The 20,547-nt window shown below is 38.4% G+C and overlaps 2 protein-coding genes across 3 annotated transcripts in view; one reads left to right on the top strand and one right to left on the bottom strand.

Annotated features, from left to right (window-relative positions):
* The window catches only part of LOC113099029 (GTPase IMAP family member 7-like), a 48,520-nt gene that overhangs the window by 16,355 nt on the left and 11,618 nt on the right, over positions 1-20,547 (bottom strand). The gene's annotated exons all lie outside the window — the stretch shown is intronic.
* On the top strand, positions 901-19,165 carry LOC113099028 (uncharacterized). 2 transcript variants are annotated; one of them, XM_026264078.1, is made up of 7 exons: positions 901-1,609; positions 2,339-2,545; positions 7,504-9,439; positions 9,547-10,092; positions 15,487-15,561; positions 17,430-17,522; positions 18,080-19,165. In XM_026264078.1, the coding sequence occupies exons 1-4, from the start codon at positions 1,349-1,351 to the stop codon at positions 9,624-9,626; spliced, it is 2,484 nt and encodes an 827-aa protein (XP_026119863.1). In that variant the 5' UTR covers positions 901-1,348; the 3' UTR covers positions 9,627-10,092; positions 15,487-15,561; positions 17,430-17,522; positions 18,080-19,165. The 2 variants fall into 2 exon arrangements, with proteins under 2 accessions (XP_026119863.1, XP_026119864.1); XM_026264079.1 differs by lacking the exon at positions 18,080-19,165 and having other exon boundaries at positions 17,430-17,523.

Raw genomic sequence — 20,547 nt, 5'->3', positions numbered from 1 at the left:
TGCTCCGGGTGTGTGTTCACTGTGTGTTTGTTCACTGCTCCGGGTGCGTGTTCACTGTGTGTTTGTTCACTGCTCCGGGTGTGTGTTCACTGTGTGTGTTCACTGCTCCGGGTGTGTGTTCACGGTGTGTGTGTGTTCACTGCTCCGGGTGTGTGTTCACTGTGTGTTTGTTCACTGCTCCGGGTGTGTGTTCACTGTGTGTTTGTTCACTGCTCCGGGTGTGTGTTCACTGTGTGTGTTCACTGCTCCGGGTGTGTGTTCACGGTGTGTGTGAGTTCACTGCTCTGGGTGTGTGTTCACTGTGTGTTTGTTCACTGCTCCGGGTGTGTGTTCACTGTGTGAGTTCACTGCTCCGGGTGTGTGTTCACTGTGTGTTTGTTCACTGCTCCGGGTGTGTGTTCACTGTGTGTGTGTGTTCACTGCTCCAGGTGTGTGTTCACTGTGTGTGTGTGTGTGTGTGTTCACTGCTCCGGGTGTGTGTTCACTGTGTGTGTGTGTTCACTGCTCCGGGTGTGTGTGTGTGTTCACTGCTCCATGTGTGTGTGTGTGTTCACTGCTCCGTGTGTGTGTGTGTGTGTTCACTGCTCCGGGTGTGTGTTCACTGTGTGTGTGTGTGTGTGTGTGTGTTCACTGCTCCGGGTGTGTGTGTTCACTGCTCCGGGTGTGTGTTCACGGTGTGTGTGTGTGTGTGTGTGTGTTCACTGCTCCGGGTGTGTGTTCACTTTGTGTGTGTGTGTGTGTGTGTGTGTGTGTTCACTGCTCCGGGTGTGTGTTCACGGTGTGTGTGTGTGTGTTCACTGCTCCGGGTGTGTGTGTGTGTTCACTGCTCCGTGTGTGTGTGTGTGTGTGTTCACTGCTCCGGGTGTGTGTTCACGGTGTGTGTGTGTGTGTTCACTGCTCCGGGTGTGTGTGTGTGTTCACTGCTCCGTGTTTGTATTGCTATATTAGTGAGGACCAAAATGTGACAAAACACCTTTTAAGTGAGGACCTTTTGGTAAAGTGAGGACAAAATCGTGGTCCTCACTTTATTTTGCTCAGTTTAGCCCCCGTGGGGGTGGGGCATTGTGCTGTGCAAATCTCTCAAATGTCCTTACTTCAATAGCAGATCATGACAGAACTGTGTTTCCTTCATTCTCCTGCGCTCCCTCTAAAGGATAGAGACGTGAACTGCAGCCAATTTATCATTGGCTGGAAGAGAACGGCTCCGATTTTTTGATTGGTTGGCTTGGTGATTTTTGTGATTGGTCGGCCAGTGAACGTACATATCTGTACATAAACTGTATTTCTTTCTTTATTTCTTAAATATCACAATTACTTTCCCAAATAAGGAGTACATAAAATAGGATGTATGCTTTTCAGCAACAACTGCCTCACAAATGCAATTGTTTTTCATCGAGCTGCATTTAATGGCGATCATTATGCACGGCTTTTTGGCGCCAGCATTACGTCACGTGGAGTACGTGAATCGAGCTCGCGTTCCGCGAAACGTGACAGTGATGCGTATGAACGGAGAGAAATGACGGAGCGGTTTAACCGGAGACTGAGGCGGCTGCGGGAGCACCACGTGATCTGTGAGCAGAGACACCGGAGAAACAGCGCGAAGGACGGAGTAAGTACTGTTCTAACACAGTAAATATCAACTGTCGATTTATTTTAACTTTTGTATCCGTGTTATTTCATTATTCAATTAAGTGTTCATGGTTTTATGTAGATAGAGAGTGGGGGAGGGAGAGAGGTACAACCACCAGTTGATATGTTTTGCATAGATTAGTTTTAATTAATGATTTTAATGAGGAAAATGGCAAGAGCTGACTGCCAAAATCGCCCCCTTCTTAAATAAGTATTTTTAATAGGTATACTGTACATATTTATATCTGTATACGTGATGTAGAACAATTCTATAAGAGAAGCAGTGTAAAAAAAACGAAACAAGTAATGTTTAAAGAATGAAATATAAACTGGATTTATTAATCAGTGTATCGGTGTTGTGTGGAGATTAAAGATGAAAGATTAATAATGCTGCACGCGATGTGTGATCTGCGCCCCTCCCCCACACGAGCCGAGCGGAGCGGAGGCCCAGAGCAGAGAGCGAAGCTGAGAGTGAGCGCTGAGCAGAGAGCGAGGGGGTGGGGGAGGGGCGGCTGGTTTCTGTTATAGTTGATTTTACTAATGAGATGGAATCTGCCTCACTTTTAACATTAAACAAGGCGCATGGACACAAACTGTACAAGAATATGAAGAAAGAATCATACACCACTTATGATGAAGAGGACTTTAATACTTTAAAATGTTGTTTTTGAAATGACTGTAAGTTAACTTAAAATTTTTTTGATTATAGATGAAAACTTCACATCAAGATGGACAGAAGAGGGATGAGGAGGATCTGGATGGACAGAAGAGGGATGAGGAGGATCTGGATGGACAGAAGAGGGATGAGGAGGATCTGGATGGACAGAAGAGGGATGAGGAAGATCTGGATGGACAGAAGAGGGATGAGGAGGACCAAGACGGACAAAATGACTTCATCCAGGAAATTTGTATAGAGGTAAGTCATAGTTAAGGGTTTTTTGTTTATATTATTCAATTTAAACAGATCATTGGATATATTTTTATTATACATACATTCACAAACAGCTAAATATATTTTCATCTGAAAATTAGCTTTTTGTCTCGTACTCCCTCATATAGATTTAAACCTGTATCATATTCTGTGGAACACAAAATAATATTTTTTGATTTTCTTTTTCTTCTGTTTATTGCAAGTCGATTCTTCAGTAGGGTTGGGAATCATTAGAAATTTTCCAGTTCTGCCTTATGGTTCCGTTTTCAATTCCAGTTCCATTAAAATCATTAAACAACTATAAAAATAAAAATAGTGTTAAGGAAAACTTAACAATATTCAACTACTCAGTGCTTAATACTGTTTATTACTTACTGTCAACTTAATTTAAAGGTTGGCAATGTCAAAATGCAACATATATTATGCTATACAAATTTTCTGGTTCCATTTAAATAAACTATTATGTTTTTTACCATTTAACCTTCATTGAATGTAGTGTTGCTTGAAGGTATAAGTAATGCTGAGTAATGCTAGTACCAGTCCCTCCAGAAAAACGCGATTATACGATCGCCTGATTTAATGCATAATCAGCCAAAGGCCGCACATTTATGCGGGGTCGCATTTTTTCAAATACGCCGCTCTTTTGCCGCATAAATTGCCGATTTCAGAAAGCAAAATATGCGGGGCTAGCATAATTTCATAATCCCTGTATTTTCGTTGCAAAAAACTCACATATATATATATTAGCAGAAAGCTGAAAAATGTTGCGTTTACTTCACACAAGTAAAGCACCATTTTCCCCTATTGCCATGGGAACCTTATGAAGTGACGTAATTACGTGACGTGAACATCATCTGCAAACCCCACGGTGAAACCAGGGTGAAACTTGAAGCGCGCAAATCATTCTTATTTGCCAACACAAATAAGCGTAAAAGAACGCACAAAGCAGTTTCCCGATTGGTTACATGACAGTGGAGACAAATTATATTGCGACAACTTGCGAAAACTGCGGTTTGATGAAAAAGAGAAAAAAAGGTGATTCCCCCAACACCCTCTTCTCACTAGGCTACTAACACTGTTGTAGTTTCATTCAGAAGTTGATGCAACTTTACAGTTGTAAGATTGCACTTTTCTGTTACAGAACAGTACCAAAAACTTAGTTGTAATTATATTAGTAGTATGTAAAATAACTTACGTTCCAGTAAGAGATTGCAACTTAAATATTCTGTGATTTAGTATGCTCGCTTATCATGGGAAGTAATAAGAAATTACTCTTTACATTAAGGTAGTATCCTAGTGAGAAAAAGGTGTTGGGGGAATCACCTTTTTTTCTCTTTTTCATCAAACCGCAGTTTTTGCAAGTTCACGCAAATTCATCGGATAAAATTGCAAAAATATCCCGCATATTCCATCGCATTTTTTAAGAAAACGTGCCGCAAAATCAAGGATTTTTGCCCGCAACAATCACAAAAAAAATCCGCGTTTTTCTGGAGGGACTGTAGTACATCAATAACATTTAGCTTTTCAAGCAGGAAAAAGCTGATTGGCCAAATAGTCCCTTGAGAGCTGAGACACTTGTTATTCTCCTCAAATTAATGAACTGTTATACTTATAACCATGTATACACACTCTCCATAAAGCTCCTATTTCATAGTGGTCAACAGATATGTGTTTCTTGACTGCAGATATCTTAGAAAGCAGGGGGCCGATAGCTGATATAAAGCCAATATTACTTTTTTTTTTATTATTATTAATATTTAAGAAGTTTAAAATCACTTGACAATGGATTAAAAAGTAAATGTGGAAAAGAAACATGCTTATGCTGCATTCACAGCAGACGCAAATAGAGCGTCTGACATCAGTGATTTCAATGTTAAGAAAATACAAAGACGGGAATAGACAACCTGTGAAGTCCAGCCGATGTCATTTTTGTTCAGGCTAGTTACATCTATTTTGAGCTACCAAAAGCTGTAGTATGCCTGCCCAAAGGGCTAACAGGGATTTTGGAATTTAGCGAGCCCTAAAGTCAAGAATAAAGAACAGTCACTGATAGTTAGGGTTAGGGTTAGGGTTAGGGTTGGACCAAACCAGACTAACCCTAAAAACCCTAACCCTAACAACATTTATAAAACTATTACACTGTGTCAACATTTTAACATAATATTAGTAATATAGTAATATTAGTATCAAATTGACAACATTATAGTTTACAGAAAAACCAATACAATTCCCATTATAACCCTGAAAACCATTCTTTGTGTTTTGGGGAGGAGTTTTATATTTATGTTTATTTTATTGTTCAGCAGGGAAGATTATAACTGTATAACTACTTTTACATAATTAATTTAATTGATGAATTTCACTGGAAAGATTTTATTTTTTTATTTTATATAAATAACTATTTCTTTAGTCAATTTGTAAAGTATTACATATCTTACATTGTATTTGGGATTGGTGGAAAAGGTGCTGAATGTTTTATTTCATCCAAGTGAAATTAGAAAGCAGTTAGACTGAACTTACATTGGTATTAAGCGCGGAGCCAGGTGCGAGTCGATGCAGGTTGTGAGCGTGTGTTGAGCCTCATCATACTGCCAGATGCGCTCGTGAAGAGGTGCAGGGCGAGCAAATATAACCCAGTGTTACGAAACAGGTTGCGTGAATACAGCGAGTGTGAATGTCTCGTCCGTGACTCGAGATTCGTGCCGTGTGGAGAAGATAGGAGCGAGTATGAGAAGCATTCAGAGACACAGTCAGTGTGCGGTATTTTGAATTGAGAATACCGAACATGCATTATAAACTTATTTCAAATTAATCTGTTGGGGAGATAAAATGTGTAAGACAACATTCATGTACTAACAAAACATCTAATGCTGTGTTCACACCAAATGCGAATAGAGTGTCTGGCGCGAATGATTTCAATGTTTAGTCGATGCAAAGGCACATTTATGCGCGTCTGGAGGTCTCGCGGTGCGAATGAGGCATTTAGCGTGGCGCAGAAGACACGAATTCGCCTCATTCACGCGTCTAGTTCGCGCGAATTGAGCGTTGCGCACAAATGATGCGAATTGACACGCTAATTGAGCGTATCGTGCGTTAAGCGCGAATGATGCTTTTTGTGCATTTAGCGTTTGACGCGAATTCGCGTCTGCCACCGGAGTTGAAAAATTTAAACTTTGCCGTCAATTCGTGCCGCGCTAACCAATCAGGAGCCTGCTACGAGTCACTCATTCAACATGGAGGAACGAATGATGTTGCCAGTGAGCAGTCAACTGGAGCTATATGACAAAAGTTCATATTTGTATAGAAACAGGAATAAAGAGGACTTGTGTATATATATATATATAAAACATATTAATAGATTAATTGAATAAAGGCCAAAGATAAGAAATGTTTAGTTTTACCCCAAACTAATTATGTTTTATCTTGAACCACTAAAGAGACATCAGAGCCAGCAGGAAATGTCAGAAGGTCTAGCCGAGCTGAGGCTGCTGGCGGCGGATACATGATGACGGAGCTCCTGCTGATCATGTGGAGCTCACGTCTCCGAGATCGGCGAAACAAATTTTTTAAATAGACGCTGTCTTTATAAATAAACCGCATATCTGAGTTTAAACCAACTACATTCTGAAATACTTTTAAAACTACATTTCATGACACGATAACCGTAATATTTTGAAAATTATCAGAATAAAAATGGCGATTGAAAATGCTGCGTGAACTCATCTGGCAGAAGCCCCCCCAATTCGTGTCTGTTGTGAAGTTAATTTCATGCGCGAATGATCTCAAAATGTTCAAGCGGCAAACTAGACGCAGTAGACGCGAATTTGACGCTCTATTCGCGTTTGGTGTGAACACAGCATAAGAATGTATCTTTTATCCTCCAGTACTGAAAACAGAACCGATAAGGGAGCTCTTGATCGTTAATTCTTGTATTGTGACGCAGCTCTTGCAAATTACCTTTTTTGATCATTGACTGTATTTTTGAGGTTTAAGTTACATAATGTTTTTCTTTAGTTTTAATTTGCCTAACTATTGATCTGACCCTGTAGACGCCATAATCCCACTCTGTCTCTCTCCCGCTTTCCTTTCCTATTTTTTTTTTTTTTTGTAATGGTGGGCGTTTAATAAGTTGATTAGAGCAGAGCTGATTGGGGAGAATGGAGGTGTGCTCACTATATTGGTTAGTAAGACTGCACTTACTACACAGAGCTGTAGTTCGCTGACAAGCTACGCAATATTGTGTTCATAACCAAATGTAATTCATCTGCGATTATGATGCGATATTGTGTAACTTGTCAGCGAACTACAGCTCTGTGTAGTAAGTGCAGCTCCATTTGAAAGCAGCTGATGGACATTTACCACTAATCACAGAACCAGCTTTACTGACGAGACACGCATTACAATCACATGCGATTAATCCTGCAGCACTAGTCCTATTTGAACTTATTTGCCACGTCATTGTTTGATACAAATTATTCAGTCTTCGTTGATATCAGCTGTGTATAACAGCAAAACAGAATATCAACGCTGCACTTCAATATTATAAAGTCATCCTTAAAATGAGGCTGCTTGGTTTTTTTGCTTGCTGGCAGAACAGCTTTGGATGATTGTGTCATTGTTCCCATAGTTCGTTCATGGTATTTTGGCACATATGTGCACATATGTGATCACACCTTAAAGAGAATGAATGTTTTGAGTTTTGAAAATTACTTTGTTTCAAAAATAGAGACAATTTAAAGAATTTTATTATCTATTAAAGAACAATTTGACCTCTCAGTGCATGACCCCATTTCATTCTTCTTTGGGTTGATAGTGTTTTGTCTTTGGGGAAACATATAAACTATGCAGTGATTTTATTATTTTTTAACCAATATATATTTTTAACTATTGTGATCTTTCCTAAATAACTGTATTGTGAATGTCTTAATTGTGTTTGTTAACAGGAGCAATCGAACCAGGGCAACAAGGACTGGAGTGATCTGGATGAGAGCGAAGGCTCAGTCTTTGTTCCTTCAGTGGAGGAGTCTACTGATGAAGAAGACCTCGATTCAGAAGAGTCCCCGATTGAAAAGACCATTCGAAAGACTGTAAAAGACACAATATTTAATACATCTGAAGAAGTCAAGAAGGCAAAGCAAAAAACTCCAAGAAAGAAGGCTAAGCAAAAAAGTCCAAGAAAAATGACAATCAAAACAAGTCAGCGAGATCCTAAAGGCAAACGAACGTGGAACAAAAAACAGTACTGTGTCTTCTGTGAAAAGGCACAAAGCAAGCTTGCTAGACATCTTGAAAGAAGTCATTCCAATGAAACAGAAGTTGCTAAAGCCTTTAGTTTTCCCAAACGTTCAAAGGAACGCAGGATTCTTCTGGAACAGCTCCGGAACCAGGGTAATTATTATCATAACATCAAAGTCTTGGAGACCGGACGTGGAGAGATCATTACCTGGAGACAACCGACTGAAGATGCAGACATTTCTGAGTTCCTTCCCTGCCCGGATTGTCTGGCGTTCTTCATGAAGAAAGACCTGTGGAAACACTCTAAGACGTGTCGAGGACAGCGGGATGTGAAGAGAAGCAGAGGAGAGCGAGTGAGATCAGCTGCAGTCTGTCTGATACCAACACCTGCACAGTGCTCTGCTGGCATCAGCTCTCTCCTACAAGCTATGAGACAAGATGAAATCTCAGAAACAATCATGAAGGACAGTTTGATCTGTCTCTACGGTGAATCACTTTATACAAAGTGTGGTCATGATAAGTCACAGCATCAGTATATCATTCAAAAGATGAGAGAGCTGGCCAGGTTTATGATCGAAGTGAAGTCCAGATCCAGAGAAGTGAGTAACCTTACACAGCTCTGTAACCCTGAGAACTTTCTCCTAGCCATCGCCGCTTGTAAAGAAGTCAGCAGCTATCAACCAGATTTAAATACGTTTAAAACCCCGTCCCTCGCTCTGAAGATCGGATACTCGCTGAAGAAAGCCTGTCAGCTCAGTTTGGGACAGAGTTTAATGGCAGGGGACAGAGACACTGAGAAGAAGCTGAAAAACTTCATCAAGCTCATTGACAGTCATTGGCGTACCAACATTTCGAGTCAAGCCCTCAACACCTTGCAGCAGAGCAAGTGGAACAAGGGAGACACCATCCCTCTCACAGAAGATGTTGTGGCTCTACAAAAGCATCTCAAGAGTGTGGAGCAGGTCTCAAAAGACAAACTCAAAGAGAACGTGAATGGCGCCGAGTGGAAAATCTTGGCTGAGACGTTACTCTGTCAAATCATTCTTTTTAATCGGAGACGTGAAGGTGAGGCATCCAAACTGCTCCTTGCATCATATGTGAATCGAAACGTGAAGCCTCCTAATGAAGATGTGGTCAAATCTCTGACTAAATTAGGGCGGGAGCTGTGCAATGAGCTGACTCGATTAGAGATCCGAGGGAAGAGAGGTAAGAAAGTGCCTGTCCTGCTGACCAAGGACATGCTGGAGTCCATGGACCTGCTGAATGAAAGCAGGAGCACAGTGGGCATCAGCGAAGCCAATCCGTACGTTTTTGCAAGACTGGGGGCTTTAACGCACATCCGCGGATCAGACTGTTTGAGAAAGTTTTCCAAAACGTGTGGCGCAAAAGACCCCAAGAGCCTTACGTCGACCAAATTAAGGAAACAAATAGCTATTCTGAGTCAGATCATGAATTTAAAAAACAATGAACTCGACCAATTGGCCAAATTCCTGGGACACGACATTAGAGTGCACCGCGAGTATTACAGACTGTCCGAGAATACAATCCAACTCGCTAAAGTTAGCAAGCTGCTTTTGTCTCTAGAAAAGGGATCTGACTGTTACAAAGGAAGATCTTTGGAAGAGATTACATTTAGTACAGAGGGTGAGTAAAACTTATCTGGATTTTTACACTTCAGTGATTATACTAAATGTATTACATCTGTTTTTATGTTGTTTTGTATTTGACATCTTTAATCATGTGCTTCACAGAGACTGAAAATGAAAGAAGCCCTGCTTCCGGAGGCCTGCGAGAGCATGAATGCAGAACCACAGAAGAAGGTCAGCACTGAAGGGTCTGTTGGTTAGCTTAGAGGCCATATTCAACCGGTCGCTGATTTAAAATCTGCAAGAAACAGTCCACAACCATAGAGTCCTGGAGTAAAACATATTCGACTTCATAGTCTTAACTTCAAAGTGATCGTTCAACCAAAAATGTAAATTCTGCTGTCATGTCCTTGCCCTCGAGTCCCAAACCTGCATGAATTTCTTTGTTCAGTGGAACACTAAATATTTTAAAGAATGTTTGTAACCAAACCATTTTGGGGAACCACTGAATAAATAGGAGAATAAATACAACGGAAGTTGTGGAAAATTCTTTTAAAAAAACCCTCTAAAGTCCAGGTAATTCATATTCACCAATAGACTATTATTACCTGTAACTCCCTACAGAAGTCAATGGTTTGGTTACCATTGAAGATGAAGAACTCTCTACCTCAGTAAAGACAGTCAAGCGCAAGCGTCGCGTCACAGAAACTGGTAAGCAGTCAGTATATCGGTTAGACACGTGATTTTAGGGTTGGGTACCATTTAAATGTTAACCGGTATGTTACCGGTATCTGTGCCTGAGATTTGGTGCCGGTGTGGTGAGAAATCCAGTCCCCCCGCGAAATCGAGTCCGCTTAGGACCAAGGCGGTAGCTGTTTTAAATGCCTGATCAAAAGTTGTTATCGCGATAACTTGTATGACTAATCGGAGCTGCGGTAGCTTGTTGTTTCAAGCTAAAATAATTTAATAAAAGCAACATACAGAATGTAATCGATCAAAATGTTTTTTAAATGTCATAAAACTAGCAACATCTCATAAATAATGCATTGTAATTAGGTTTAATATTCGGTTACTAGAACGCCTCAGCACAGCTTTTGAATATATTTTCCAGTTCTAAAATAATAATAATAATTCAGTTGTGATGAATAAAACACGTGGGATAGTAGAAAGATAATTATTAATAAAACAAACCTACGTACAATATTATATATATATATATATATATATATATATATATATATATATATATATATATATATATATATATACACACACACTTTGATTATTTATTGTGACTTACTACCTAATTCATGTAATTTTTTACATTATTTTCAATATTTTAATAAGTACTTATGTTGTTATATATGGTTTTGCTTACAAGCAGTTCATGTATTGCAATTGCTGATTGTATATTATTTAAGAAACTATTGTTTTCAAAGAAAATCATACAGCAATTATCACACTACATAAATTCATTATGATGACAGAAATTACAATTGTAATTGACTTTAACTCATATAACACAGTACATAAAATAGTACAACAGTTACGTGTACTATTACAAATCAGTAATTGTAAGTGAATAATGGCTGTTTGTGCACTGAAAGTAACTAAAAATACAGCTAGTTTATAATTGTTAATTATAAGTTGCAATTATAATATAATTTTACACATTTTCTTTTTACATATAAATGTTCAAGCAATATGAACACTATCAATGTAAGACATTTATACATTTTTCAAAATGCATAACATTTTCAAAGAATCTTTACAGAAAGACATACTGTTGTGTCTATATGGTCAAAAACACCCTCACTGTTTTAATAGTTGGTGTTAAATGCATTAGTCGTCATACATACAGCAAGCAAGCCAAAGGCAACGGTGGTTAATAAAGAAATATCTGTAAGATGTCGATACTGGAGTAAAAAAACACTGGGGACCAGTTCTCCTCTGTATATTCAGTCATTTGGTAAAATATCATTGGTAGTTAACAGTGTTACTGCATTGATTCAGCTGTAAGGTTAGAGGTTAATTGTGCCATGTACGAGCAGCAACATTGTTTTCTCTGTGGCCCAGGTGAGGCATGCAGTGGCAATGAAGAGTGCTAAGGTGCAGTCATCCATTCATAAATTCTTGCTTTTTTGCTGAAACTGGAAACAGTTCATCCTATGTGAAGTCCATTGTGGAAGATTGGGGAATCATCAATCTCAACGTAACTCGAGAGCGTCTCGGGACAGGGCTTCTGTGGTAAAGAAAAATATAAAAATGTTTAGGAACTGTAGTATAATAACAATTTTTTTCCTCTCTGCCTTTGTAATATACAGTATGCTGGAAGACTTTCTTGACATCATACAGAACGGGTTCAGAATACAACAGAAGCAGGAAACATCAAAAATCACTGTTAACCGTAGAGCATCGGTTTACAATTCTTGCAAAAATCAAGTTATGATTTATGTGTATGTTGTTATGAAAACAACCAAACAGACGTAAATGTAATCTGTTAAACTCAGTCTATTTTGCATTCAAACATTGCTTTAAATAAAGAGACAGGTGATTTATTTGAGCAGAGCTTGTTTTCTGCCCCCACTATTTGGAAAGGCTAAATATATATATATATATATATATATATATATATATATATATATATATATATCCTATTTGCTATTAAACAAAAAACTGCTGCAATTTACTATTAATTTCATTCATAATTATTCACTTACTGAACGCTATTATAATAGTATATGTGTTTGTTTATGTTAAATAAAAGATAAACATGAGAAAAGAGTCGTATTTTCACTTAAAATTGCATCTTGAACAATCGGGTCCCACCTAGCGAGGACCCCTAAGATGGCGGCCGTCGCGATGCCTGTGCGCAAGTCGCAACGGAGGCAGTTGTCCCGCACGAAGGACACGAGACAAGTTATTAATGTTCACTAAAAATTTATATTATTAACGTATTAACTACCTGCAAAATCCGTTCATATGTGGAAAAAATAGCAGATGGAGTTGATAAAACGCCTGAACAATGAATACAGACCTCATCGACAAAGATCGCAAGAAAAAAGGCTTGAACAATCGGGTCCCACCTAGCGAAAACCCCTAAGATGATTCATTATTATTATCACTACTAACGTTACTACTATTATTTGTGTGTGTATTGTCAGTGTCGTATTACTGTACAAGGACAGTGGATAATATTAGTTGTTAATAAGAAAATCAAATCATTAATCGCCCCTCCCCTCCACACCCAAATGCCTGCGTGTGCAGGACGGGTTTAAGCACTCCTCTAGTTCTGTCATACTCGTCCACAAATCACACGAAGATTTTTAGTGTGAATTACTACCTGTCTTGTGTCCTTCGTGACAACTGCCTCCGTTGCGACTTGCGCACAGGCATCGCGACGGCCGCCATCTTAGGGGTCCTCGCTAGGTGGGACCCGATTGTTCAAGATGCAATTTTAAGTGAAAATACGACTCTTTTCTCATGTTTATCTTTTATTTAACATAAACAAACACATATACTATTATAATAGCGTTCAGTAAGTGAATAATTATGAATGAAATTAATAGTAAATTGCAGCAGTTTTTTGTTTAATAGCAAATAGGATATATATATATATATATATATATATATATATATATATATATATATATTTAGCCTTTCCAAATAGTGGGGGCAGAAAACAAGCTCTGCTCAAATAAATCACCTGTCTCTTTATTTAAAGCAATGTTTGAATGCAAAATAGACTGAGTTTAACAGATTACATTTACGTCTGTTTGGTTGTTTTCATAACAACATACACATAAATCATAACTTGATTTTTGCAAGAATTGTAAACCGATGCTCTACGGTTAACAGTGATTTTTGATGTTTCCTGCTTCTGTTGTATTCTGAACCCGTTCTGTATGATGTCAAGAAAGTCTTCCAGCATACTGTATATTACAAAGGCAGAGAGGAAATTCTTTTTAAAATTATATTACAGTTCCTAAACAATTTTTATATTTTTCTTTACCACAGAAGCCCTGTCCCGAGACGCTCTCGAGTTACGTTGAGATTGATGATTCCCCAATCTTCCACAATGGACTTCACATAGGATGAACTGTTTCCAGTTTCAGCAAAAAAGCAAGAATTTATGAATGGATGACTGCACCTTAGCACTCTTCATTGCCACTGCATGCCTCACCTGGGCCACAGAGAAAACAATGTTGCTGCTCGTACATGGCACAATTAACCTCTAACCTTACAGCTGAATCAATGCAGTAACACTGTTAACTACCAATGATATTTTACCAAATGACTGAATATACAGAGGAGAACTGGTCCCCAGTGTTTTTTTACTCCAGTATCGACATCTTACAGATATTTCTTTATTAACCACCATTGCCTTTGGCTTGCTTGCTGTATGTATGACGACTAATGCATTTAACACCAACTATTAAAACAGTGAGGGTGTTTTTGACCATATAGACACAACAGTATGTCTTTCTGTAAAGATTCTTTGAAAATGTTATGCATTTTGAAAAATGTATAAATGTGTTACATTGATAGTGTTCATATTGCTTGAACATTTATATGTAAAAAAAACAAACAACAACAGTAGAATCATTATATTATAATTGCAAGTTATAATTATATAGCAATTATTGCTATCTATATAAACTATCTAGCTGTATTTTTAGTTACTTTCAGTGCACAAACAACCATTATTCACTTACTATACTAAATGGTATATTATTATTATTATTACTCTTTATTTCAGACTCATGGTCCATATGAAAAGAAGAAAGAATGAAGAGGAAAATACACACAGAGAATTTAAAAGACATACAAACTTGCATTCCAATGATTCCGCAAACTGGAAAAATACCTTGTATCACTATATAAATATAATAGGCATACTGACATATTTCATGTAAAATTAATATGACATTCGTTTACATAAAATAATATATCTGTATATAATACAACAATAGCACGGTTCTGCACAAGCAATTGCGATATTATATCATTTAGATTAACAATATAAATTCACACACACATCGAGTAAGCTGTATGCTATACTGATACGCGAGTAACAAAAAAAAAAAAAAAAAACGAGAAATGTTTGATTTCACAACATATAGCTCGTCGGCTATATACTAGCCTATGAAACATGTAATTTAAAGTACATAAATGGTCATTATAGCAAAGTTCAAACGACAAAAATAAAAACGCGATTTAGCAGGAATTGTAATCAGGCGCTAAAAAATAATACCCATTAAATGTTCGTTGAGCCAATGGGATCACTCGGGGTCCTAAGCGGACTCGATTTCTCGGGCGGACTCGATTTCTCATGACACCGGTACTTAACAGTAGCTTTTTACACTATTTTACTCTCTGTGTAATAACAAAAACATTTATTTCAGGGGAAAAAAGCCCAAAAACAGTTTATTTCATTTGAGTTTTCCCTCTTTTCCTCGCTTCTCTATTAAATAACTTGTAAAATTTCTTTTTTTACTTTCAAATTAGAAGCAATTTGCTGTAGATTCAGTTTTATTACAAAATACAGCGCCAAACTCATAGAACTTTTATTAACAAAACTAATAAAAATAAACCATGCTATATGCCTTATATAAATGAACAAATTATTTAGGCTTATGCAACGTTTACTGGGTAGGTGTTGGGCTGTGATGGTGGTTGTCAGGTTTGGGGGGGGCTTAGTTTCTGTAATCTGGCCAAATACAATTTACTGTCTGGGATTTGTGTAGCGTCGTGCTGTATCCAGTGTAGCAGCACACATTGATTATAACGATCATCTGGGTCTGCGCTGGGTTGTGTTTGAACGAGTAGCAGGAGTGACATCACACCACAGAGTCTCTCTCTCTCTCTCTCTCTCTCTCTCTCTGTCTCTGTATCTTATGAACAGATGTGATCTTAGTTACCAAGATTCGGCACAGATTGATTTAATGTGAATCTGTAATCAGTAGTACCGACGCAAATTGGTCCGTACCCTTAAAAGTACAGAATTTGGTACCCAACCTTAGTTATTATAGACTCAGCATTTTCATTTATCACTCAGTTCTGACATGTTTTTTTATTTATTTTTTTAACTGTTGTGATCTCCAGTCGCCTCAGAGAAAGATGAACAACCCTCTTCCTCAGTAAAGACAGTCAAGCGCAAGCGTCGCGTCACAGAAACTGGTAAGTACAGGTGCATCTCAATAATCAGAAGTTAATTTATTTCAGTAATTCAACTCAAATTGTGAAACTCATATTAAATTAAGTCAATGCACACAGACTGAAGTAGTTTAAGTCTTTTGTTCTTTTAATTGTGATGATTTTGGCTCACATTTAACAAAAACCCACCAATTCACTATCTTAAATTAGAATACTTCATAAGACCAATACAAAAACATTTTTAGTCAATTGTTGGCCTTCTGGAAAGTATGTTCATGTACTGTACATGTACTCAGTACTCGGTAGGGGCTCCTTTTGCTTTAATTACTGCCTCAGCTCTGCGTGTCATGGAGGTGATCAGTTTGTGGCACTGCTGAGGTGGTCTGGAAGCACAGGTTTCTCTGACAGTGGCCTTCAGCTCATCTGCATTGTTTGGTCTCTTGTTTCTCATCTTCTTCTTGACAATACCCCATAGATTCCCCTGGGGTTCAGGTCTGGTGAGTTTGCTGGTGAGTAAAGCACACCAACAACTAGATCATTTAACCAACTTTTGGTGCTTTTGGCAGTGTGGGCTGGTGCCAAATCCTGCTGGAAAATGAAATCAGCATCTTCAAAAAGCTGGTCAGCAGAAGGAAGCATGAAGTGCTCTGAGATTTCTTGGTAAACGGGGGGAGGGACTTTGGTTTTCAAAAAACACAATGGACCAACACCAACAGATGACATTGCACCCCAAATCATCACAGACTGTGGAAATTTAACACTGGACTTCAAGCAGCTTGGGCTATGAGCTTCTCCACACTTCCTCGAGACTCTAGGAGCTTGGTTTCCAAATGAAATACAAAACTTGCTCTCATCTGAAAAGAGGACTTTGGACCACTGAGCAACAGTCCAGTTCTTCTCTTAGCCCAGGTAAGACGCCTCTGAGGTTGTCTGTGATTCAGTAAATCTCTTGACACGTCTGTGTGTAGTGGTTCTTGGTGCCTTGACCCCAGCCTCAGTCCATTCCTTGTGAAGTTCACTCAAATTCTTGAATCGATTTAGCTTGACAATCCTCATAAGTCTGCGGTTCTCTTGGTTGGTTGTGCATCTTTTTCTTCCACACTTTTTCCTTCCAGTCAACTCTCATTAAACATGCTTGGATACAGCACTCTGTGAACAGCTTCTTTGGCAATGAATGTTTGTGGCTTACCCTCCTTGTGAAGGATGTCAATGATTGTCTTCTGGACAACTGTCAGATCAGCAGTCTTCCCCATGATTGTGTATCCTTTGCAGGTGTTTTGAGTTGATTAACTGATGTAGGGCTGCTCCGATCACGAATGGCTGATCATTAATGCGCATCTCGTCAGTAAAGCCGGTTCTCTAATCAGCGGTTAATTCCATCAGGTGCTGATTTCACATAGAGTACCTGTTACTACACAGAGCCGTTGTTAACTGAGAAGATGCGCAAATAAACGCTGAAAAAGAACGTGGATTTGCGCAGCTTCTCAGTTAATAACAGCTCTGTGTAGTAACAGCTGCTCTATGTGAAATCACACACCTGATGGAATTAACCGCTGATTAGAGAACCGGCTTTACTGACGAGATGCGCATAACAACGGTTGATTGTGATCGGAGCAGCCATATTGGTATGTTACCATATTCTAATTTGTTGAGAGAATTGGTGGGTTTTTTAATTTGAGCCAAAATCATAATTAAAATAACCAAAGACTTAAACTACTTCACTTTGTGTGCATTGAATTTATTTAATACACGAGTTTCACAATTTGAGTTAATTTAAGTACATGAACATTTCCAAGACAGTCTAATTGATTGAGTAGTCAGTAGATCAGTTTGACATGTTATTGTAGAATATGTCTGTTTATTAACATCTGTTTGACTGTTGTGATCTCCAGACGCTTCAGAGAATGATGATCAACCCTCTACCTCAGGAAAGACAGTCAAGCGCTCTCCTCCAGACAATCAACACATTATAGAGATGTTCTCAGGTGATCAGATCGCTCAGCTGCTCTTCTGCACAACTTATTCAGCCTGCTTAATATCTGTCTGTAGCCAAGTTTCCATCCAGTTTTGTTATCCACAGAATCAAAACTAGCTGTCTCCATCCAGTTGGCCTTTTACTGCAGCTCATTTTGTATTGTCACGCATGCAACATTTAAGGGTTTATAAACATGATTGGTCAAGTCCCCTTTATTTATATAGTGCTTTTAACAGTAGAGATTTTGTCAAACCACTTTACAGTATTAAATGTGAAAATAATGTGTCAATAATAGAGAAAGACCATAGTAAACACACAATTTGAGAATTGAGGCAGTTCATCATTGAATTCAGTGATTTTGCAGTAGAGCACTCATCAAGTCTTTCCAAATTTCTAAATGCTTGCTATGATGGGGCAAAATGTGTAGCTTTTTTTTTTTGCAAAACAACCATTGGATGTAAACCTGGCTAGTGATGAAACCTGTGATAATAGAGTGAGGCTTCTTTACACATTTAGCAGCAGGTTTTGGAGGTTGTTGTTTAGTTGGATCTTTGTTCTGTGTTTCAGGAAAGAAAGCTCCTAAGAGACCATGGAGCAGTGAAGAGCAGAGCGCTGTGAAGAGGACTCTCACAACATGCTTTTCCTTAAGGAAGCTTCCTGGAAAAGCCGAATGTCCATCATGTCTAGATGCTAATCCAGTACTGAGCTCAAGATCATGGCTTGATGTTAAAAACTTTGTCCATAACAATCTTCAGGCTATGAAAAGGAAACTTGCTTCTTGCAGGAATGCTGTCTAATTTCCTTCCAGAGTATCAGTCTATCAGTTTTTTCTCTCGGTTGAGTACTTCATGCACGTTTCTCTTTTCAGAGTAAGCACTTTACCGTTTTCTTTTGTTGGAGAAATATAAATCTTTTGGATTTTGTATAAACTCAAGGCACTTTACTTATATTTCCTTTCTGAAAGGAAGCATGCACTTTATATTACTTTGATTTTATTCAAAATATAAAATATTTCAATTTCTCCAATAGTGCATTTCATTCCTTCATTGGAAGTAAGCACTTTATTAAGTCTCTATATATTGACTGCTAATCATTTCTTTTTTTTTTTTCTTTTTTTCATAAGTATACGCACTTTATTTACAGTTTTTTAGAAGTCATTTTTTCATTTTGAAGATCTGCACAGTGGTCAGTGCACTCTTTCGTTGTGTCATTCGTTTGTGTTAAGTCTGCCTGAGTTCTGTTGAGTTTCTGTGGTTCTGTTGAGTTACTCTGTCTGTATCTGGTGTAGTTCACCGTCTGGTCTCTGTGACTGAGGCTTGTGTTCAATCCCATCATGCTCTTACTCAACCTCCGAGTGTGTGATGGTTACCAAATAAAGGGCTGCTTTTCTCTTGCAGAATCAAAACTGTTGTTCTTGTATACACAGATCTACACAAATTTCAATAGCATTTTTTAAATCTCACAGGAACTGAGGTAATCCTGTAGGAATGAACCCTTTATTATAGGGTAGTCGAAGTCTTAAATTAAACCCAAACTTTCTTATTTTCTCTACAGTCCAAAGCAGTTTATGTGATGAAAAGATGCTGAAAATGCATCTTTAATCAAAGCAATAAATAACATTTTACTGTACATTATTCAATTTAAGATTAGTAATATTCACAATATTTCTTATTCCTGTCAAGTTGGAACAGAATCTGCACTAAACGAGAGTATTTTACCATTACTGGTTGCCATTATCATATAAACTCTTATAAGGATTTACCAATAATAGAAATTTATAAAAAAAAAAAAAAAAATATATATATATATATATATAATTACATATGCGATTTAAATAAATCTATACTGTTTGAAATTTTTGGTAAAAGAAACGTTTTTATTATTTTTATTCACTGTTAGTAATTTACTAACAGAAACGGATCAATGTCAGTTTTTGTATCCATGGCAACGTAATTTAAAAACTACACTTCTGTGACGTCATTCAGTGCGGAGCCGTTTAAATCTGCGCTCGGTAAGATTCAAACAATCGTTCTCCTTTACCATTAAAACTTTTATTATCAGCATCAAATACCGTTATTCATATGTGATTACATATTTTATACTTATAAAACGTTTGGATAATTAATATTTAGAGTCTTGTATGATATTCGCATTTAAAATGTGCGTTGCTATCCACATAGCAACAGCTTGACCTCACAAGTGTAGCGGATTTTCAAACGTGTGTTAAGTTTTTCATCGTTGGCGTGTTTTCTGTATCTGAAATGATTTAGCTGCGTCTAGAGCCACCTAATGGTGATCTGTGGTATTCGTTTGTCTCTAGTGCCTTTAGAAAACCTGGTCCTCAGTACTGATCAGGTCTGTCAAGGTCCTCACTAATATAGCAAAACCAGTATGTGTGTGTGTGTGTGTGTGTGTTCACTGCTCCGGGTGTGTGTTCACAGTGTGTGTGTGTGTGTGTGTGTGTTCACTGCTCCGTGTGTGTGTGTGTGTGTTCACTGCTCCGTGTGTGTGTGTGTGTGTTCACTGCTCCGGGTGTGTGTGTTCACTGCTCCGGGTGTGTGTGTTCACTGTGTGTGTGTGTGTGTGTGTGTGTTCACTGCTCCGGGTGTGTGTTCACTTTGTGTGTGTGTGTGTGTGTTCACGGTGTGTGTGTGTGTGTGTTCACTGCTCCGGGTGTGTGTTCACGGTGTGTGTGTGTGTGTGTTCACTGCTCCGGGTGTGTGTGTGTGTTCACTGCTCCGTGTGTGTGTGTGTGTTCACTGCTCCGGGTGTGTGTTCACAGTGTGTGTGTGTGTGTGTGTTCACTGTAATGCAAGTGCAGCTGCAGTCCAGCCGTCTACTTCCCAATCTACCAGTGTTCGTTCTACCCCTTCACAGAGGCGCACCAGCACACAAGCCCTAATGAACGTTTTATTGTATATTTACAATAAAACAAAATAGGATATAAAATACCACTGCCTCCTTTCGTTTTCATTTAAACATAATAACAGCTGTAGAAATGTACTTAGTTCAGGGATATGTGTAACGTTATATAC

This window comes from Carassius auratus, unplaced genomic scaffold (genome assembly GCF_003368295.1).
Source record: "Carassius auratus strain Wakin unplaced genomic scaffold, ASM336829v1 scaf_tig00216838, whole genome shotgun sequence".
Lineage (NCBI taxonomy): Eukaryota > Metazoa > Chordata > Actinopteri > Cypriniformes > Cyprinidae > Carassius > Carassius auratus.
Note: the sequence above shows the minus strand (reverse complement) of the source record. Positions and strands in the feature narration are given on the sequence as shown.

Excerpts from the sequence above, each read along its gene's own strand:
- LOC113099028 (XM_026264078.1), top strand. The coding sequence starts at position 1,349 with ATGCTTTTCAGCAACAACTGCCTCACAAATGCAATTGTTTTTCATCGA. Across the intron at positions 2,546-7,503 it reads TCCAGGAAATTTGTATAGAG|GAGCAATCGAACCAGGGCAA; the intron begins GTAAGTCATAGT and ends GTTTGTTAACAG. Across the intron at positions 9,440-9,546 it reads GATTACATTTAGTACAGAGG|AGACTGAAAATGAAAGAAGC; the intron begins GTGAGTAAAACT and ends TGTGCTTCACAG.